Source organism: Rhipicephalus sanguineus, chromosome 1 (genome assembly GCF_013339695.2).
Source record: "Rhipicephalus sanguineus isolate Rsan-2018 chromosome 1, BIME_Rsan_1.4, whole genome shotgun sequence".
Classification (NCBI taxonomy): Eukaryota; Metazoa; Arthropoda; class Arachnida; order Ixodida; family Ixodidae; genus Rhipicephalus; species Rhipicephalus sanguineus.
Window position 1 is genome coordinate 173,644,022 of NC_051176.1, and position 22,944 is coordinate 173,666,965.

Consider the following 22,944-nt stretch of genomic DNA (forward strand, 5'->3'; position numbering starts at 1 on the left):
AGTCTGGGATGACGAGAACCGAGCGCGGGCTACTTTACGTGTGATGAGAGCACGGGTGATGGCATCTTGAGCATATGAAGTGGTGGATGGTGGGTCAGGCGGAAGCAGGGTGTCGAAGGTAGTAAGGGACCACGGCCAAAGAGAAGATAAAAGGATGAGTAGCCGGCAGTTTCATGACGCGACGAGTTGTAGGCGAAGGTGACGAACGGGAGGGCAATGTCCCAATCGCTGTGGTAGTCAGAAACGTACATGGAAAGCATGTCCGTCAGTGTGCGGTTGAGGCGTTCGGTAAGCCCGTTAGTCTGAGGGTGGTAAGAAGTCGTAAAGTTGTGTCGAGTAGCACAAGATCGAAGTAAGTCGTCAACCACACGAGACAGGAAGCAGCGACCATGATCTGTAAGTAAGTGACGAGGAGCGCCATGCTGGAGAATGATGTCGTAAAGAAGGAAATCTGCAACGTCCGCCGCGCAGCTGGTCGATAGCACTCGAGTGATTGCATACCGAGTAGCAATATTACTGATGTGGCACATTCAGGTCAAGTCCAGTGCAAACAAAGTGTGCGTGTTAAGGTAGTGATCATTTCATTTACACTGTGCATATGGGAGCTCTCCATGCTTCCTTAAAGGGATAGGGAAGGGTGTATTCATATAAGAGCGAACACGAGGTCCTGGTCACAATTCCAGATTTTGATGGCATTTATTCTAAGGGCGGGTTTTAGACCCAGAACAATGACTTCAAAGTTAGTTTTGCAACAAAAAAAGCTTTTTCGCCTGAAAAAAAATATAAGTTTTGGCGGCAAAAACACTTTTTCACCAATTTTGCAATTTCTGAACTTTGCGTACCTAGTGAAAAAATGATGCACTTCTTGGTCACAATATTTATTCTGTTTAAGGAACAAGTGAAATGCAATCATATGAGTATTTTATTTCTCTTTGCTGTCGAAGGAATTTTGAGGAAAAAAGTCACAAACGTAGTAAACTGAACAAAATATCTGTATTTCAGGGATTTCTTGCTGCAGACAAGTTAAATTGAGGACAATAAAACTTGGTAAATATTAACTTTGATATCTGAGCTTTCCTTAGAAAAAAAATATATGGTTTTCGTGCTCATCGTTATGCTTCAGAATTGTGCTAAAACACATGTGGTTTACCAAAAAGGCCGAAGTTTGAAGATGGTTTTCTCGGAAACGCGATTTTTAATTAAAAAAGAATCTCTGATTGTAATCAAGGGCATTGCTTACCATTCTGTGTAAAAAAGCCTTGGATTATTTTAGTTGAGTTATAATGCATCAAATGTGACCAACTCAGCCTAGCGGTCGCGCCATTCATTATGTGCTGCAAATTGGACACAAGTTGTACAAAATAATGGTATGTAGCGTAATAATGAAGCAGCTGTTCCAAACAACAAATGCACTGTCAGTTTGCATGGTGCGGCAAGCTTTGTCTTGTGATCAGCTGCTTCGCAAACTTGAGTAGACTACCCATAGCAGCAGCTGCTTGAGGCTGCGGGCGCTCACATTACCAGCGCCGCTTCGATTGCGGGCAAGCTCGCTTGCGCGTGAAAACGACGCTCGGAGGGTGAATGAGATAAGGAATGAATCACTGTAAAAGTACACGTCAACAAGGTTCATATTATATACAATGAAAACTTTGCCGATAATTTTGCAGGGAACGCCTCCAGTACAGCATGGCATGTATTTATCCCCCTGCTGTTATACCCGAACCTGCAAAATATCGTGATAAATGCATGGCTTGTGTATACTATCATGTCTGCAGACACACAAGAATACTATACTTTAGAATCTCGGTGATACAAACCTGGCTGATACAAATTTTGGTCTGATACGAAAAATTTCCCGGCTCAATTCCTTTGTGTCCAATGGGTCAAAATTCGCATGTTCCGAACACTTTTCTGTGTCGCAACGGGTGATACAAACTTGGGCTCTGAAACCGCTGAGCGACGACCGACAGCAGCATGCTCTGGAGGCTCTGGAAGTACACACGTGGTCAGCGTACACACAGTCAGAACTATTGTTCTCGTTTGCCACAACCACCGTGGACGAAGCTGCGGTCGCTATCGGCGTGATCATGAATGGTGATGATGAAACTCTAAAAGTACACGCGCATCCAGCGCTCATTGAGTCAAAGGGATGCTGCTTGCCGCAACCACATTGGCCAAAACTGTGGTAGATGCGATCATAGATAGCGATGACGCAGTTCTGAAGGCGTGTGTGCGGCCAGTGCGCACGGGTTGAAAATGGAACTACCGTTTGCCGCAACCTCTGCACATGAAGCCGCAGTCGCTATTGGTGCGATCATGTATGGTGACAATGAAACTGAAAGTACACACGCATCCAACGCTCACAGAGTCGGAGCGATGCTTTTTGCTGCAACCGCCGCAGACAAAACTGTGGTAGATGTGGTCATAGCAACAACGCAATTTTGAAGGCACAGGAGCGGCCAGCCCACACGGATTGAAAACGGAGTTACCGTTTGCCGCAGCAACCACTATGCACGAAGCCGCAGTCACTATTGGTGCGATCATCGATAGCGACTACGCAGCTCCGAAGGTACACGGATAAGGCAGTGGTCGGTTAAACTTGCGAAACACTGTGGCATTTGTGCTGTTTGCTTATGACTATGGTGGAGCAGAGTTTGTTTTTAGTTTTCAGTTGGCCTCAAGGAAAGCTTTGACGCGCGTGTTCACAGCAGCAGGCGCCGTGCCATCCCTTAGTGATCTGCTCAGAGTGTCCCAGAAAGACATGCGCAAGTTGTTTCTATGGAAATAGATGTTTTCGGTGTATGTCGTGGTTTGAAAATTGATTTTCCTAGTGTTTTGGTGATACGAAATTCCGAGTGATAAGAATATTTTTGCTCCCCCTTGAAAATCGTATAACCGAGATTATACTGTAGTCACACGATTAAAATGCTTTGATTACTTGTGGGCCTGAACTCTATTACCTTGAAAACAGAGGTGAAAGTTCATGTGTTCTGTCAGTTGTGTGTGCAATGTCAGGTTCACGTAATAGTTTGCACTGATAATAGTATTCATAGAGTTATGAATGCTAAAATTCAGTACAACTTGCTATGTGTAAATTTGCTACAGCAACATTTAACATGACTATGTGGTATCTTATTGCAGGTTTTGGAAGCACAAATAGCTGCAAATGATGCTCTTTGCCATGCCAAAAACGACTGTCTTTCAAAGGTATGTGATTCAGTACTTTTTATTTGCAGCATTGGTAATTTTTTTTCTTCTCTGCACTAGTTTAGAAGATATAGTGGATGAAAACTATGGTTCGTTTTTCAATTGGAATGGGCCACTTCTGGAAATTTTTGCTGCTTTATAATGTGAGTGCATAGGTCGGCAAAAATTGAAGCTCACTCAGACTCAAGAAATATATTTTGCTCTTGGGGCTCACTCGGACTCCCCAAAATTTTCCTCTGTGGTACTCACTCGGTCTCGAACTCGCTAAACTTTTTCTCAACCTGACTCACTCGGACTCAAACTCACCAGCATATTACCCAGCCAGACTCACTCAGACTCGCGGCTCGATCCAAGCTGAGTGAGTGAGCCTGAGTAAGTTGACTTATTAGTGCATTAGCGTATTTCGATCATGGTTTCAATGCTCTTTAACGCCAATATCTCACATAATCGGTGCCCTACATTGCGCTTTTTGATCTCATACCTTCATATAAGAATTATCAGTGGTTGCAAACCAGTAAGGACGTTGCTACTTACACGAGATATTTTACAGCGAAAGCCGTTATGAAATCACAACAGTGCCATAGTTGTCCGCCGCTGCCGTTGTCCGTAACCGCTATTGCACGAAATAAGAAAAATTAAAATGAAACGAGAAACAAAATGTCCAGGATCGGATGGGATTTGAACCGGGCCCTCTGCGTGGCAGTCGAGTATTCTACCACAGAGCCACGCTGGTGCTTGAAACTTTGCAAAAAGACCCTATACAGGTGTCATGTCGGGCAAGGAATCACGTTAACATATGCGATATAGCAAGGGAGAAGAGTAAAATAACAACCAGGCGTCAAACAATGCTAATTGCGCAACGAGTGTGGGGTTTAAAGCTTCTCACCCACTACAAAGTGCTCAGCCATAATGCTTTGTCATCAGCCACATGCATTATCAACAAAGTGCACTTGCAGTAAAAGCTTGTTAATTCGACCCTTGTTAATTTGGGAAATTGGATAATTCGGACGTGTTCTGTGGTCCCGGCCAGCATATGCGTTGTTTAATGACATCAAACTCTTGTTAATTCGGTCACATTTGGCCACATCCCGGTTAATTCGGACGATCCTCGGAGCGCACCAAGCGCAAAGCACTGCAAATGTGCGATGCAAAAGAGCAAAAACGGCGTTCGCAGACAATCGAAACGAGGCAGCGCAGTCCGCATTGCTATCTTCATCAGTTAATAACCACGGTTTTGTCTGCATGAGGATTCGACAATCAGCAGCTTCGTTTTAACTTGATGCAATGTGCGCGCAATGTCACAAAACTCGAGCCTAGCAGAAACTGTTGAAGAGTTTTCAATAGAGCAGTGCGAATAGCAAAAATTTTGGGTGCGAAGCGAATTCAAATATATTGAAGTGTGAGTGCGAATCGAATCGAATATTTTTCGAATATTTCTCGAATATTTTTCTAATACTTTGAAGCGAAATCGCAGAAAAAAAGTTGGAGAGGATTCCTAAGCATATTCTTATGAGATAGCAACATGAAAGTGTTTCTTTTCGCTAGGTTGAAGCGTAATGTAGAGGCCGAATTGTGTTTATGTACATGATTTGGTGCAACCAAAGTGTTGCCGACAACACTTTACATGTGATAGGCAAAGATGCCATTTCCTTGGCCTCTCCTCCTCTTTCAACTTCTATGGAAGCCCAACTGATGTGGCAGACAAGGGTGTGCCCCCTTCAAGTCCGGGGTTCCAAATCTGCCTCGTAGACATCGATATATAATAACATCTGAAATTTTGGATGCTAAAAAGCTTCGGCGTCCGATTTTTCAGACTTCCTGCCCAAATTTCAGGTCCAAAACAGCTATAATTGAGCCCCCACCTCTGCCTCATCTTTCATCTCCATGTTGGATCCAGCGTTTTCTTGAGTTAATACACTTGCGACTGTAGCGGAGCTTGAAAGGTAGCTTTGCCGCAATGCGGGGGTGTGATGAGGTCAAGCATATTGAAAATCTAGGGACCACTCTAATCGAACGTTGACCGTCTCTTGGCTATGTTCAACCGTAACGGAGCTTGAAAGGCAGCTTTGCCGCAATACGAGAGTGTAATGAGGTGAAGCATATTGAAAATCTGAAGGGGGCACTTTCAGTCGGACGTTGATTGTATTTGTTTTGGGAAGTTCGAATAGTAAAATTCCAGTGCGAATCGAATCGAATAGCAAGCACTATTCGAAAAATGTTCGAAATTTCGAATATTCGCACACCCCTAGTTTTCAGCCGTGGTGGTATGGTGGCAAAAACTCGTTTGCTAAAACGTGATGAACGAAGTATCAGTTGCCGGCCACTTTACCTGGTAAAGAACTATCGTCACATGTGCGTGGTGGTGGTGGTGGTATGTAGTAAGGGACGATGCAGAGTGCGTTTTGGGCTAATTAAACATGGGAGTCTGCGCCGTGGTCACATTAAGAACGAAGTCGCAGGATGATGAAAATTATGGCTTTTACACTGCTCCTATGCAAAACAAGTACAGGATATACATATTCGTGAAGAAAATAAAAGTGTATTTATGTCACAGACATTTGTTTGTTTTTTGATATTTTCGATAATTCAGTATTCTATTAATTCGGACATTTTTCCAGACGTTTGTTTATTGTTTTCTTGATATTTTCGATAATTCAGCATTCTTTTAATTCGGACATTTCTTCCGGTCCCATGAAATACAAATTAACATGCTGTTACTGTAATGCGTTGCAGATGTGTAGCGGGTACATCACTTATCCGCAGAAAGATGATTAAGGGCATAGTGAGTGCTTCTCTACTTTACAAAAATTACGACTTATGGCGTTGGGGGTACCTTGCATGTGTACGCATGTGTACTTGTATTAGTTGCCCCAAGAGAGTTTAGAACAGACTCTAGAAAGGCCGCTCTTCCAGCTTTTGCTGTCACTGTGCTGCACAATTCGCGCAGGCGTGGCGTTTTTTATCAAGAGCATCCCGTAAGAACGTTTTGCAGGGGCAGGTCAAGGCAACCCCCCCCTTCCCGACTCACGCCTCTGATCAATAAATATTGAGGTGGCGTTTGAACACTAATGTGCTGAAATAGGTGTGAGTAGACGTGTCTATAAATATGAGCCGATATCAGGCTGATAGTAATGCTTAAGATGGATACATAGGACCAGTGATACCACTCCTGTGCCAACTGCTCCAAAGTGCGCCAAATGGGATTTACTGCGCATCCTGATAAAATCAACTTTAAATTGCGCAAAACTGCGCCAGAGTCTTGGGTTTGAGGGCGTCTATCACTGGCAATCGCACCACCGGCACGTCAAAACATGTGCAGCTTGATCTTGGGGCCACCAAGTCGCAGCCCCAGACAAAGAATTATTCTGCTGAATAAACAACGCTCACGCCTGCGTCCCGAGTAAGCTCTCACACCGTGCTGGGTGCTGATGCAGCTTCCGTAGTGCAAGTTGGCTCGACGGCAAAACGCATCTTTCGCAGAAGCTTGTGATGCCTAGACCATTCGGTAGCGAGAAAGTGTTTTGGCGATTCATCGGCACACGTCGCCTGTTCCAGAAACGGTGCTGATAGCTCGTTTCAGGCGTCGCATGGCACATAATTAAAGCAATGTTCAGTAATAACTACACGTGTGCCGCTAAAATGTCTATCAGCTCTGTTTCTGGACATCGCGGAATGAAATCTGCGAAAGCTAACCATAGATATTGAATTTTCCGAACAATATCGAATTTTCCGTGCTTCATGTCCATGGAAGAGCGCATGAATGGTGGGAACGCATTTCCTCGAGTATACCTTATCCATGTATCTTCATCCAGAAGAGCTTTTTCGTAATGTTCTTCCACCAGCACATCCGGGTTTGTAATCATTCTTGCAGTAAATATCCCGTAAAAGACCCTGCCCTTTCGAGCTCGTTAGTGTTATAGCCCAATTCGAATATTTTCCTTGTTTTTCTTAGAATGTCATCTCATTAATAAAAGTATGCCTCCTGTTCCAAGCAGCCGCAATTCTGTTTTAGTATGTGCAGCTGTCGTCAGCGGGCCCTTCGCTGACGGCCATGGCGTTGAAAGGCCCACTGTGAAGCGCCTACACTATGTTGCACGTCCGCCTCTCGCTTTCCAGGGTCACTAGATGACGGTTAAAGAAATTAGTTTCGCTTAAGGCAAAGCATTGAATGTGATAGAAACAAATTGTATTGTTATACGAAGTAGGGCTAGCAGCTAACTCTTTTGCATCCGATCTCGCGTAACTCAACAAAGCGCTGGTTTGAGGGAATATGGCCGCTCCAGGGACTGAAGCGGTTTTCGTGCTGTCAGTTCTTGGGAAACGCGAAGTAAGCGTTGAGAGCGCAAGTTTACGACCCGTCTCCTGATGCCTGTCAAGATAGCGCGCCAACCACTGCACCCTATGAGTGACACAGCCCCCCCCCCCCTCCCGTCCCCTCATGCTCCTCACGAAAGACGGGCGGGGCGTTTTCTCTCGGCTTAATTAGTGATCGACGGCAGGCCTTGTGCGCGGGGTGATGTTATCGCATGCGCCCTTCGTGCTACGGAGACGGCCGGCCTGTTTCATCTCCGCTTCAGCCGCGTTTGTTGCCAGCGCTTGCGAGCTTTTACTCGTGGGTAGAACGTATGATGTGCGAGGAGATGTTATCAGTTGGGACTTTATACTGAAAATGACTGCAATGGCGACGCCAAAAACACGTCGAGAGTGTCCATGTAGTTGCTATCACAATAAAAAAAAATTATGGCAGCTTCGCACTAGTGATGCCAAGCCTGAAGGAAGAGCGGGGCTGAGTGGCCTTCCTTGTTTCTCTTTATTTTTTCTTTCTCTTTCTTCCTGTTTCTTGTGTCTCTTTTTTGTATCGGTTTCTTTCTATTTCTTTCTCTTTCATGCTCTTTCTATCTTTCTTCCTTTTCTCTCTCTATTGCTTCCTCTTTCTTTCTATTTCTCTCTCTGCTTCTTTCTCTGCTTCTCTCTGTTTTTCTCTTTCTATCTTGCTCTCTTTTTTTTCCTGTATTTTTCTTTCTCTCTCCTTCTATGTCTTTTTCTGTCACTATATTTTTGTCTCTATTCCCTTTATTTCTGTGTTTTTCTCTTTCTTTCTATTTCTTTCACGAGTTTTGTGTGCTCCACTTTGCCGAGCAGAGTTTTTGTTTAACGCTCGCACCTGCTGTACTTCATTGGAGGCTTGCTCAATTCCTGTGGCGCATACCCACCTGAGGAGTTTTGCACGACGGAGCACAAACTCTCGATAGCTTAAACAGCTTCGTGGCTAAAAAATCAGGAGCCATTCCACTTTGTAAGCTGGACGACCAGCAAAGGTGTTTAGCGCACGGCACAAAGATGACACGGCGGAGGCCAGTTTGATATGTAAGGCAAGGTTGTTAATGGCCGTGCTGTTAATGTTGAATATGCATTATTTTTTGCACTGCTCTCTAGAGGGCACCAGGGGTTTTTGGTGTACAAACGGAATGTCCTAGCCGTATACAGCTTCGCTGTAAAGGGAAAGCGAAGTTTGTTATACCTACCCCTCGTTGAATGCCCTTTCGGATACTTTCATGGATGCTCGGCTTAAAGCGGATCGCCATTTCACAGGCAACCCGGCGCATGCGCAAACCATAGTCTGGAAGCACTGCGAGAATGCTCTTGCTACAGCATAGAGAGGCTTCAGAGAGAGGGAAAGGTGTGTTGGAAGAACTTGGCTCTCTGGGCCTAGCTAAGTGATGTCATGTTGCGCCTAGCAATACAATTGATCGAGAAGAAAAAGCTTCGCCTTTGAGTCGTCTTAAGGGAATGCATTAGTGACAGTGTTATTCTTTAGCATTGAGGCACTGTTGCATGTCACAGCGTTTGTCTACCACTTCTGCTGATAACCACATAAATGTATTTAGAGCGTTATTTTATAAAGAACAATTTTCATTATCCACTTTTCTGTTTATTTGCTAGTTTTGAAAAAAATTGCTGAAGAGGTTATTTGAGAACACTCAAGTGCATGACGCCCTTATTTTTGTATTATCGAGTGAGATATAGAGTGCTCCTGAGATGATTTTCTCCATGAGGTTTGCAATGAATCGAAATACTTCTAGCTCTTCATATAAGCCTCATAATAATTATTCAGGTGCTTGAATGTAAATGCTACTTGCTTCTTCAGTGTTCTCCAGGATGTGAAATTAGCTGCTCCAGAGTGCTCCAAGATGCAAAATGACCTGCTCCAAAGTGCTTCGAGATGAAAAATGAAAATTTTTGCTGCTCCAGAAATTGCTCCAAATCAGATGTCCTTGGTAGCATCACTGGTAGGACCGTAGGTCGGCAAAAGAAAGTGGAGGACAGTCAGGCTTACTAAAGAAATATATTTTGCGTTTAGAGCTCACTCTGACTCAGGCTCACCAATGTTTTCCTCAAATGGACTCACTCAGACTCAAACTCACTAAAATTTTGCTCAACCGAACTCGCTTAGACTCGGATTTGCGGCCCCATTTGAGTCTTGAGTGAGTACAAGTGAGTCGACTCATGAGTAAGTTTTCTGACCTATGTGTGAGTCCATTCAAATTTTTTAGCATATGTTAAGTGTGCTTGATGCATGTTTTTTAATGTGTGTTGCATTTGATCTGCTTGTGCTTCCTGAACTACCTTGAAAAATGGAATATAGGTCGGCATGAAATATTGGTCATTCCCGGGACTTAAAAGTACTGAAAATGAAAAAAAAAAAATAAATAAAGGCTATATGGAATAGTCAAAGTATCAAGGTACCCAAGCTTGCCCACCGCGGTGGTCTTGTGATCATGGTGCTCGACTGCTGACCCGCAGGTCGTGGGATCGAATCCTGGCCACGGCGGCTGTCTTTTCAGTGGAGGCAAAATCTTAGAGGTCCGTGTGCTTAGATTTAGATTTAGAACCCCAGCTGGTCCGAAGCCCTCCACTGCGGCATCTCATAATCATATTGGGGTTTTGGGACATTAAACCCTAGCAATTATTAAGGCACGCTAACCTTGAAAAAAATCCATTTTCAATACAATGTCAATACAGTTCATTTACATGCGCTTTTACTTGCCAGTTCCTCACGCCAGGAGGAAAAAAAAAACGACTCAAGCATTAACTCCATAAATTGAGGTCACCATGATAGAGAGCCGTCGAATTCTGCCCTTGTAAGTCCAAAGGCACACGCTATCTCGAGTGCTTTCATTAGGATGCACTCAAGATTTGTCACCTTTGGTGACCTGGAACACAACACCTGAATAAGCTCCACAACCTTGTCTCCAGCTCTGCATACGCTGAGGTCTGGCCCTGAAATGTTTTTTTTTTTTTTCTGATTGGGTGCATATCGTGATGCGATCCTTCTGTATCTGCTAGTAGCAAGTGCTTTTCTGATACATTCCGAAGTTGCACTATACTGTCCGATTTGAACGTGCCTCTGTGAACAAGATTGCTTTTTTTTCTTGAACACTATGTTGAAATCTTGTCGGCTTCCACTCTTTTTTACAAAAAAAACCAAGAGAACCAGCTCGGAGCCCATATAGATTCACAAAGAAACACTGAAGATGCATAATGCAGGGTTGGAACAGCTGTACCATTCTGCGCCAAGAAATTTGTATGGCAGAGCAAACTCAGCTTCGAAAATTGGTGTCTGTACCTTAAATGTGTTTGCCTCATTGTCGTGCTGTATGCCTTCTTTGGGCATGAGGTTGAAGCAAAATTAGAACTGATTTTCCTTCATCAATGCAGCAATGCAGCCTCATGCTAATTGCTTACACCTATTTGTCCATTCATTTCTGGACTGATTCATTTCTAATCAAATGATGCTATTTGTCACCTGATTTATTTTGTTCTCATTTTCACTACAGCTGGCACATATTTTTGAGCTTTTGGAAAAAGTGAAGCTTCAGAGAGAGCAGTTTTCAAGTGACCCTGATGTCAAGGACGTATTTGAGATGGCTTTGGATATCTATGACACATGCCGGCTGATAGCAGAACCAAATCAGAGCGTGGACACTGCAGTCACCCGCTATCAAGGAGCACAGGACGCCATTCGAAAGTGCAGTGACCTGGTACTGTATATGTATTTCTTATATTGAAGTTCAGTGTTTGTGTGTTTCTATTCATTTTCAACATGTTACCAGGTAAGCCTTAGTATACAACCTTTAATATAACAATGTATTTAAGGGACGCTAAAACGGAACAATGTATCAAGTTAGACTGAAAACTCTACTGTCGTTAATTTCACCATCACAGGTTTATCACCAGAGAAAATGGAAGGTCAAAGTTGTAATTTTAAATTTCATGCTGAATCTGCATATTAACCCTTTGAGGGTCGAATTTTTTCGCGAAATGCACTCCAGAAATGTGTATTTTTTATTGCTGAATTAAATTCTTCAGACGATTCTATTTAGGAAACATATTGTCTAAAATTTTTTTGTGTCACCGTAAAGGGACAAAAAGTCATTCTGTTGTTACATACACATGGTTCATTCGTGAGTAGTGTGATTCCACGAGAGATCGAACATGCCTGTCCGGTCGCAATTTTTGTTTTGCCTGGGTTTTTTATATGTTATGTGGGCACATTCAAAGTGCACGGAACTGAAAATTTTATTTCCAAGAAACGCTCCCAGCGCGCCAAAAAAATATTTGAAGGTGGCGGCGCGGGCCTCTTGTTTTTGGTCACTGCAATGTTTTCGGATTTCACGGCCGAATTTAGCGCGAACTATAAATGTTGTGTCGAAATTTTTTTTTCTGGTTTTAATACGCATTACTGTGAATTACATCCATGCTTTTTTTATGCCGTCCTCAAAAAGAAGAAAATGTGAAAAAATGGCAAACACGGTCGAAATCAAAAAAGGGTCCTAAGTTTGAGGCGCCTTGGCGCCTTTGCTACTTCAAACAGAAACTTGAAAACAATGTCAACTATAGAAAAGAGCCTTTGCAACATTTATACGGAAGATCATTTTCCTGCGGGCAGTGCAAAAAAAGAAAAAAATAGTTAAAGAAGAGAGTTTTTTCAAAAACGTAAATTTTCAAAAAATAATATAAAAAAACTCCGGTCTCAATTTTGACGACAATTTTTTATCGAAGAGCCCTTATGTCAGTGAACACACGGTTTTAATATCATATGTCCTCATTTGCTTTGTTTACGAGATATAACTGGCCAAAATGACCCTTGCTGTGTGTGCTCACTTCAGTGCGACTGATGGTTGTCATCAGCTTGCAATGTGCGTAAATCTCTGTTTTAATTATTCTGCTGCAGCAAAACCTTGCTCTGGTGGCTCTTCGTCAAGAAAAATGTGTTCTCAGATTTTATTTGGTTCTAGCGTGTGTAAAAGTGGGCTGCTGCCGCCCTCTAAAGGGCGATTCCACGAGAGATCAAACATGCCTGTCCGGTCGATATTTTTGTTTTGCCTGGGTTTTTTATATGTTATGTGGGCACATTCAAAGTGCACGGAACCGAAAATTTTATTTTCGAGAAACGCTCCCAGCGTGCCAAAAAAATATTTGAAGATGGCGGTGCGGACCTCCAGTTTTGGTTCACTGCAGTGTTTTCGGATTTCACGGCCGAATTTAACACGAACTATTAATGATGTGTCGAAAATTTTTTGTTGGTTTTAATAGGCATTACTGTGAATTACATCCATGCTTTTTATGCCGTCCTCAAAAATAAAAAAAAAATGTGAAAAAAATGGCAAGCCCGGTCCAAATCAACAAAGTTTGCTAAGTTTGATGCGTCCTTGGCGCCTTTCCTATTTCACACAGAAACTTCAAAACTGTGTCAAGTATTTCAAGGAGCCTTTGCCACATTTGTGCGGAAGATCGTTTTCTTACAGGCAGCGCAAAATAAGAAGAAAATAGTTAAAAAAGCGAGATTTTTTCAAAAAAGTGCATTTTCAAAAAATGAAGAAAAAAACTGAGGCCTCAATTTTGACGACATTTTTTTTTTGTCGAAGAGCGCTTATGTCAGTGAAAACACCATGTTAATATGTATGTCCTCATTTTCTTTGTTCACGAGATTTAACGGGCCAAAATTACTCTTGCTGTGTGTGCTCACTTCAGTGCGATTGATAGTTGTCATCAGCTTACACTGCACGTAAATCCAGTTTTAATTATTTTCCTGCAGTAAAACTTTGCTCTGATGTCCTGTCGTCAAGAAAAATGTATTCTCAAAGTTTAATTGTGTCTAGCATGTGCGGGGGTGGGCTGCCGCCGCTCTCTAAAGGCCTAACGCGTACGCAGTTTGCAGCTTACAACCTCAACTTACCCGCCAGTATTCGCTAATCAAAAGCATGCGAGACACCGCGAACACATGGTTTAGGTCACTTTGTCAAAACTCTCCTTGCACACAGAATAAAGCATCTGTATGCAGCGAAGGCCAACTTAATCTGTAACTAAATGCCACAATCGGCAGGCGCGCTGTTATGCAGTTGTTTTCTCACTGCCTGCTTGCTTCCCTTCCATTACGTGCATTGTACGCTCTAACCATCTTCCCCATTCGACGCACACTGTGCCTAAACAACATTTGTAAAACGTTAGCTCAATGATTTCCGAGCCGTTTATTTCACTTCCCACTATCACATGTTTTCGGCGTCGCAGATAACGTCTTCCTGTATCATCTCGACCTTTACCTCAGCGTTTCAACAGCCAGAAAACGTGCGGTGCGGCATGATTAAGCCATGAGTGACCGAAGCTGCCCAATTGATTATGTTTTGTTGCCACTTTACTAAAGTGCTTTCCCACGTCGAGGACAGCAGAGGTCATTGGTGGCGCCATGCAGACGGACATTACCCTTAGTTTTGGCTATGAGTGTGGCTATACAAATTGATTATTACAGCCCAAAGTGGTTAGACACCCTTAGCCATAAAATGTTAAACCGTGAGCAGTTCTGGAAAGACATTCATGACAGCTGCGCAAATGTGAGATAATTTGTGCGGCGCCGTTCAGTATAAACGTTTCGACTTGCTCTAGGTCTAGCTGTTCACTACACGCGATGCACGCGGCCCATGACTACGTCTGATTGTTCTGTGCCGATTATTTACGCGTTCACAGAAGATTGCTGAGGAAAACGTTTTCGTCGCGCAAATGTTTTTTCTTTGCTCTTTTTCTTGTTGCCTACCTCCAAAGCTACTGTCATAGGCTGAGGACCTTCGCGACACCTGGGAAGTCTGCTTGCATTGCTTTACGCTCCCTGGGGGAGACCTGTCTACATCTAACCGCGATGAGGTAGACCAGGCATTCCTTCAGGAAGAAGAAGCGATTGATATCTTGAACAGGCGCACCCATCTTTACTCTGATGATTGTAGGCGATGGTTGTAGGCTGCAAACTGTTTACACGTTAGCCATTTAGAGGGCGGCAGCAGCCCACTTTTGCACACGCTAGAACCAAATAAAATCTGAGAACACATTTTTCTTGACGAAAAGCCACCAGAGCAAGGTTTTGCTGCAGCAGAGTAATTAAAACTGAGATTTACGCACAACGCAAGCTGATGACAACCATCAGTCGCAATGAAGTGAGCACACACAGCAAGGGTCATTTTGGCCAGTTATATCTCGTAAACAAAGCAAATGAGGACATATGATATTAAAACCGTGTGTTCACTGACATAAGGGCTCTTCGATAAAAAATTGTCGTCAAAATTGAGACCGGAGTTTTTTTATATTATTTTTTGAAAATTTACGTTTTTGAAAAAACTCTCTTCTTTAACTATTTTTTTCTTTTTTTGCGCTGCCCGGAGGAAAATGATCTTCCGTATAAATGTTGCAAAGGCTCTTTTCTATAGTTGACATTGTTTTCAAGTTTCTGTTTGAAGTAGCAAAGGCGCCAAGGCGCCTCAAACTTAGGACCCTTTCTTGATTTCGGCCGTGTTTGCCATTTTTTCACATTTTCTTCTTTTTGAGGACGGCATAAAAAAAAGCATGGATGTAATTCACAGTAATGCGTATTAAAACCAGAAAAAAAAATTTTCGACACAACATTTATAGTTCGCGCTAAATTCGGCCGTGAAATCCGAAAACATTGCAGTGACCAAAAACAGGAGGCCCGCGCCGCCACCTTCAAATATTTTTTTTGGCGCGCTGGGAGCGTTTCTTGGAAATAAAATTTTCAGTTTCGTGCACTTTGAATGTGCCCACATAACATATAAAAAACCCAGGCAAAACAAAAATTGCGACCGGACAGGCATGTTCGATCTCTCGTGGAATCACCCAGTAACATCAAACAAAATCCTAAAAAAACAACTTATACGATTCTTTATAAATAAAAAATATGCGTTGTATTAAACATAGCTCACAGACATACGAAATAAGCACAATGTTCTTGTTTTAACACTAAAAACTTTTCAGCGTGTGATAATCGAGATGTCGCTTCTTCATCATCATCTGAGTCTTAACTCGTAACCCTCATCTGATGAACTGACATCCAATGAATCAGATTCTGATTCAGCACTTGGGGAATAGTCCACGTCGGAAGCATCGCCGCTCGACTCACTAGCAGCAGAGCAACCGGCGCGCACTTCCATAGTGTAAGCGAACTGCATGAGCGAGCGCATGGAAGAAAACTGTATGGTTGTGCGCCCGTCCAGGAAGCAAATCAAGTGAAAAAGCTATAATAATCCTTCGTGTTATCGCCAACGAGACTGAGTTAGTTTTTCTTAGTCCCCAAAACAGGAAACGCAACCACAGCAGCATCGTTTGTGTAATTTAGCGTTGCACGGAAACAGATGTAATCGCGCCTCGGGGAGCAATAAACGAGAGCGTAACCCTTTGAGAGTTTAGAAACCAGACAGCCATCAGCATTGCGGGCGCGAGAAGCGATAACATACAGGCAATGACATACATGTACAATAGTGTTGAGATCAAATTAAAAGCATGATCATGGGTTGCGAAAAAATGTTTCCGATCACTGCCTGAAACTTTCGTTATTGCGGGAGTGTTTTTAAAATCTCTGCGCTGTCGAGAGGGGGCAAATGCATTGAACTCTATGGACGTTCACCGGGGATGCCAGATTTCTTCGTTGCCGCGAGAGTTTCGTTCTTGAGGACTTTCATTATTGTGGGGTTGAGCTTTATAACCTCTCTCACTGCTGAAAAAATGAGGTGGTGAGCATTTGGCACTTCCCATGATTTGGGCCAAGTGTTTGGGTGCGATATACATTTCAGTGCAGCTCATTTTGTGTGCGCCGGTGAAGTGGCACGGGCCGTGTGTATCTGTCCCTATGCTAGCATATGGGTTGACCCTTCTCCGGCAGCCAGCATGAATCGCGCAGCGCGCCACCTATAGTTCGTGCGCATTGCGAATATTCGCTGTTGAAATTTTGTAGATGATATATGCATGTTCATGGGAATGGATCCCACAGGCTGTCTCAGCGACAAAATTTCATGTTAGTACCCCTTTAATGCTGGCGCACTGTAGAAGCAGAATTCAATAAATTTTCTATATTGCTTAGAAGTGAGTAATTCTGCAATGTAAAACAACCACAATGCTACTCTTGCTTTGTTTTGCAGGACCAGTTGCGTCCACTGAGAGCTGAGCGTGACGCTGCCTCTGAGGAACTCCGGGAGCTGCTGCAAGCTCACGAATCAAATGCAAAAGCTGCTGACCAGACAAACAGTAGCAACGTTGTGCACATAAAAGTGAGCTGCTATTTTGGTACCCTTGGTGTTTGCTTTCAAAGTACAGTTGAACCTCAATGTAATCAAGTATGTAGCTTTTTATAACGTTATGTCCACAGAACACCTTGTATTTTTAACCTGAATGTAATGAAGCAGGATTATCTCCAATTTCTATGGAACGAAGTTTCATTGCTGCTGCAAAAGAAGAGTGAGGCAATAAATTAAAAAAATGTTGTGCCAGTGGTCATATGGGTAAGTTGTGTGCAGTTTTTTTTGTGAATGTATTTTTAAATTGTGTCCCGTGCAACTGAAAACAGTCCCCCCGTAGGGGAGCATTTTATTTTCCGGCAGCAGCTGGGGAAAAGGGTGCACCTGGATGCTTTCCTTGCTCTTGGAGTGGCAAAGGAGAGCATTCTAGCAACCTTGGGCATCATACCGGGCATACTCAACCATCTCTACACTGTGTAATTTTGTATTCTGTGTAGCGTGTATCATGTGCGAGTGCCCGATTTGATGTTTTTGTTAGCGCCGTGTCTCAAATAACAAGTAGGAGTAGCCATAGAAGGGGAGCGGGTACTATAGTTGGGAACGACTTTATAAGTCTGTAGCATTTCCTCCTCAAAGGTTGATGCACACAAGCCAGCACCAATGGGCGCACACTCCAGAGTGATGTCATGAGCCGCACGGCCGGTGGGGTCCTTCGAAGCACATTGCTGAGAGCACGAGTGGGTCTATTTTTTTAGTCTTGGGGGCAATCGGCTGTCACATTTCGGTCGTCTGGACGGGGCCTCTCCGGACTTCTTTAGTTGTATCCGAATATAAATACAACAAGCTCTTGCTTCTCTTGCAAGTAATTGCAATCGTTCAGGAAATTGATGTTCCCAAGAAGCCTGTTATCTTGCAAGCAGTCTAGATTGGTGAGGAAAAAGGAGGCACCGCCGCTTGTTTGGGGATATCCCAGAGCTCAATTTTGAGATAAGCTGTTCTGGACTCTGAGGTGCAGCATAATTTACCTGTGATAGCAATTGGAGCTAACAGGCACTTCATCACGAATGAAAATTTTGTTTATAAGTGCACTGCAGCTACAAATTGTAAGTTGCAGACCCATATTTTTGGAGCTACTCGCACTTACCAGCTGCACTGCTACATGCTTTCTAAAATTATGTGGGTGTTCTGTTATAAAGACAACTTACAAGACTTGTGTTGAACCAATGCATAATGGCAACCGAATTTGCGATGCTGTACTGTGTCTTGTTCAGTGGCGTCAAGTGGAAACACGGAGGGAGAAAAGCCACGTTTTATCCAGTCAGCATCATCTTGCCATGCACGCTTTTGAGATGTCGCTTGCGCGTTAACATCTGAATCATAACTCGTAAGTGACGCCTCGTATGACGGGCTAACATTTACTGAATCAGATTCTGATTCACCAGTCGAGCGAAAATTTGGAGGAATCACCGCTAGACTTACTTTTGCAGCTAAGAAACCATGCGCACTTCCATAGCGCAAGCGAACTGCGCAAGTGAGCGCACTGAAGAAAATTGTGTAGTTTTGAGCGTGTCCGGAAATCAAGAACAAGTCCGAAATCTATAATAATCATTCATCTTATCGCCAACAAAACGGAAGCATTTTTTTGCGAGTCCCCGAAACAGGAAATGCAACCACAGCGGCACCGTTTCTGTCAGTCAGCGCCTGCATGGAAACAGGCGTAATCGTTTACCAGGGAGCAATAAATGAGATAGTAACAAATCAGTCACCTTTTGAAACATTCTTAACCAGAAAGCCATCAGTTATGAGAGCGCAGTAAGCGCAAACCGGCTGAAGGACGAAACCCAAACTAGCCGGCACACCGCTGTAGTAGAGCATGAAAAATAAACGGAGAGGCATGAGGGTTGGAAAAAGTTCCACGTATTCCCGAAGTGTAGCAGCCAGGTTCCACTGAACTGTTTTGGGATATCATTGACCTCGCTCCCCAAGATGCTGAGTTCTAAGAAGCTCGCTGAAAAAAGGGATAAATTTTCAGCAATAACAGTCTGAACTAGCACACTCTTTTTACTGCAAATAAAAGTTATTTTCATTGAGTGGACTGCTGCAACAAGTCTTCAGTTCCTGACAAATTTTTGGAGTTGCTCACTGCTGCCTACCGCACTGCTGCCACCGCCAAAAAGTTGTGTTGGTTAATGAGGGTGCTTCTCTGTGATAAAACCAACTTACAAGGCTTAGCTGGACTGACGCATAGAGGTGACTCAAATTTCCAATTCCTGACTGGATCCTGCTAGATTATGTGGACCACAGGGCTACAGACATAATGCATGCATGCGAAGTCACAAATTAGGGGATGTGGCCACTGCGAACAAACATGCTGTAATTTAGGTCGTCTCCTCGTTTTTCATGCGATTTTAAACTGAAGCTCATTTGTTTTAGTGGCGTGCAACAGGTTTTGATGTTGTGTGTTCATTGTATTGAGTGGATTAGGGGTGCAACAGCTGTGCCACTTGTGCCAATTTGATACAATTCCTTATTTTTCTGCCATGCTGAGCCAAACTGTGCAGTTCGTTGAAATTGCGCCATGCTGCGCCAAAACGCCCGACTAGCCTCTAGATTTTTTCTCAGTTGTGCTAATTTTAGCAAGAAATGGAGGCCGCACTGGCCACCTGCAGTTTGGTCATCATCATCCAATCTAATCCATTCCAGATGCGCAGACCCTAACCATAACCCTAACCTCACCTTTAAAAAAAAAACAAGAAAAAAAAAAGACAGTGGTTCTACAATTTCCTTGCCGTCTATTGCGTGCAGAACGCTTAAGCCACTTTCGCCACAATACACCATTGCCTGCGGAAAAGCAAAGATTTAGAAGGGGCTACTGGTACTAGCTGTTACGGGAAACAGCACATTTTGTTCCTTAATTACTCATGCGTGCACGTCCCGTATTTAAGAGTACTACAGTATAACCTCATTACAACAGACCTTCATAGTGAAGAGGATTTTGGTCTGTTGTAAAGGGAGTATGTAAAATCCAAGTACTGTTACAACAGACTTTTATGTAAACGCTGAATGGGTCTGTTATAACCGGAGTGAATTACGAGTCAAAAACATGGTCTTATTTTTAACAGGGGACCAAAAAAAAATGCGATTTTTGGAAAATTGCATTTTCAGTTTTTGTAGCCCATTTTCTATCTGATTCCAAAATATCATTGCTGAAAACTCTGTAGAAGTGCTATAAAAAAATTTTTTGCGTCTGCCGACTTGGAGAAAATTGCTGAAATAGCAAAAAAAAAAAAAAAAAAGAAACTGCGTGTTTCAAAATTATAGCTCGGCAACGGCGCAACCGGTCGCCACCATTTTGGGCTCGTCGTAAAGAGCATTTCTCCGTGTTCAAGTTCTCCATTTCAGCTAGCTCCTCCAGTCAGTAAAAAGCGTACAAAAAGCACATGTTTGAAGTTCAATTCAAGGCCTCCGATTGGCTGCTTCTGCCATGATGCTCGCTTCGAGATCGTCGTCTGCTGCTTGTGCATCGCGTGGTCGCGGCTGTTGAAAATGGCGTTACTTAGTGACGCGTTCGCACTTGTTCTGTCTTCACGAGTCGACGATAATTTAGAACGCTTTAGTTTGGCAGCTGCAAGTGGAAGCTCAATCATCAGATTACGATAGCGTGCCGCAGTCGTCGCGAACATCGCAGACGTGCGATTGTAATAGCGTTGACTCGTTGGACCCGCTGTTAGAGGTTCTTCTTATCAGCACTTCGGAGCCTATGACGAAGACCACCGCGGGACAACTCTTTGTACTTGCAATCAAGCATGACGTACTTTGAAACATCGGGCACCGCAGCCGTGCATGTCGCAACCGCGCTTTCTACTCGATGTCGTGGCTAGGCCTAACTCCACTGACGTTGCCGGCGTACGAGACAAATTCGAACTTTGCGGGCAAGAACATTGCGCTAGCGGAGAGACATGCGAAAGCGAAGAAGCCGCAGTGTCCTTCGTCGCAAGCAGCGAATCGCATCGCCCGCTGGCTCCTCAGAACCGCGGATGGGCATGTTGCGCATCGGCAGCGTACCCCACAGCCAAGCTCGCCGCGCAGCGACCTCTCGGAGAAGCGATGGCAGTGGCTAGCAGTTCCGCGCGTCAGCGTCCCAAAACACAATACCAAGCACGCTGCGCGCCGATTTTTTGTCACTACAGCTAGGCATAGCTGATCATTGACAGCAGATCGGCGGCCTTCGTTCTTAAATCGGTACGTCGAGATCTGCGGCGCGTTGTTCCCGTCCCGAAAGTATGCTAAGCGATGTTTGAAGTCGGAAGTTATTGAATTTGGTATGTCCGTGGTAGAAAAGTAGAAAAGTCTGCTCTAAAGGAGTCCTGATCACCTTGCTGTCCTGACATTTTTGTCAATTATATCCGAATGTCCGTTGTTCCAGAATCCGTTGTAAACGAAGCTCAATCAATGGAACAAATACGGAGCTCAGCATAACGCCGCAAATTGGTTTGTAATATCCGAATGTCTGTTGTAAACAGATCCGTTGTAACGAGGTTATACTGTAGTATGAATGCTGATATTTAAAAAAATTAATGACAATCATTCAGAGCTTTGTATGACGTTTCAACGGCCCTGAGAAACAATAAACAAAAATGTACGCCAGTTTTCTTTTTTCGCCACCCCCACTTGCTTCACAAATCTCCCGAATTTTGAGGTCGACAGGTTGGCAGGTCCACATTAGCATTTGCAGCACCTGTCGAATGATTTGACAGGCACTGCAAATGCTAATGTGGACACCATCATTGTTTGCACTGGGGTGGTTCAACACATTGCTTTTATTGAAATATCAGTGCTCATGTGCACTGTATATTAGTTGGTTTGTACATAATGTTGTCTTGTTTTCTAAATGTAAGCCTTACTGCTCCAAATATGATATTTGACATAACCTGCTCCGAATTCGGATTTTTGTGCTCCAAAAGCAGCATTTTGCTGCTTCAAAAATTGCTCCAAATCCTATTTCGGCTCTTGCACTTCCGGTGGAGGGCAACCGACTCAGTTTGGTGATCGGAGAATGCCGTCACAAGACCAAAAATTTGGGTGAGTTGGTATGGACACATGGTGCACATTTAGCAGTGTAGCTTTCAGCACTTGTCGTGTGTACTTCTTCTGTCCCGTGTCCCTTTTTGTGAGCGCTGCAAAGTCCTAAGTATGAATCAATACCAACTCGCTCAATTTTCTTTTCTAAGTTAGCTTCTAAAGAAACAGAAGGAAGAATAGACAAACACAAGTGCTGAATACCAGCTAAGTCTTTTATTAAAAACAAAAACTCAACTTATACAAGTACATAATATCGTGGCCTAATAAGGGAATCTAAAATCATGTGAACATCAGCCAGCCTTCCTTCTTCGCATATGGCACACCATCCTTTTGCACATAGAATCAGTGCATATTCCATTTATAAAAAAAATTAATTCTTTTTCCATTAGTGTAATCACTGGCTGGCTGATGCATCTATCCTCTTCTTTCCAAATGGGGTATGCATCAATGATCAGGCAAGTTATGTTGTCTTTGTCTGCCGATGTCACTGTTATTGTATTCTGGCATACACCTGCATGTGTTGCAGTGTAGACACAAATTAGTCAGTTCATTATTCCTTCAACTATTTTCATGTTCCTTTAATCTAATAATTAGATCAGTGTGAATAGCAAAACTTTGGGTGCGAAGTGAATTCGAATATTAAAGTTTAGTGCAAATCAAATCGAATACTTTTCTAATATTCCTAGAATATTTTTAGAATACTTCGAAGCGAACTTACAGAAAAAATGTGTCAGAGAGATCCCTAAGTATATTCTTATGAGATAGGAACATCAAAGTGTTTCTTTTGACTAGGATGGTGAAACACGGGAGGGGTGGTGGTCCCTAGTTGTCTTATCAAGAATGAGGCAATGCAGAGGCCGAATTGTATTTATTTACATGATTTGGTGCAACCAATGTGGTGTCGACAACACTTTACATGCGGAAGGAAAAGACGCTATTTCCTCAACTTCTCCTTCAACTTCTGTGGAGGCCCAACTAATGTGGTGGACAAGGGCATGCTCCCTTCAAGTCCGGAGTTCCTAATCTGCTCCATAGATGTCAATGTATATGAACATCTGAAATTTCGGACGCTGGAACTCTT

At 43.4% G+C, this 22,944-nt stretch overlaps 1 protein-coding gene across 4 annotated transcripts in view; it reads left to right on the forward strand.

Moving 5' to 3' along the window:
• The window catches only part of LOC119380289 (serine/threonine-protein kinase 31-like), a 304,021-nt gene that overhangs the window by 124,831 nt on the left and 156,246 nt on the right, over positions 1 to 22,944 (forward strand). For all 4 annotated transcript variants that reach the window (XM_049417828.1, XM_049417833.1, XM_049417831.1 and 1 more), the window contains exons 12-14: positions 3,142 to 3,207; positions 11,046 to 11,249; positions 16,686 to 16,814. In XM_049417828.1, the coding sequence (XP_049273785.1) occupies positions 3,142 to 3,207; positions 11,046 to 11,249; positions 16,686 to 16,814 (399 nt within the window). The remainder of the gene's footprint in view (positions 1 to 3,141; positions 3,208 to 11,045; positions 11,250 to 16,685; positions 16,815 to 22,944) is intronic.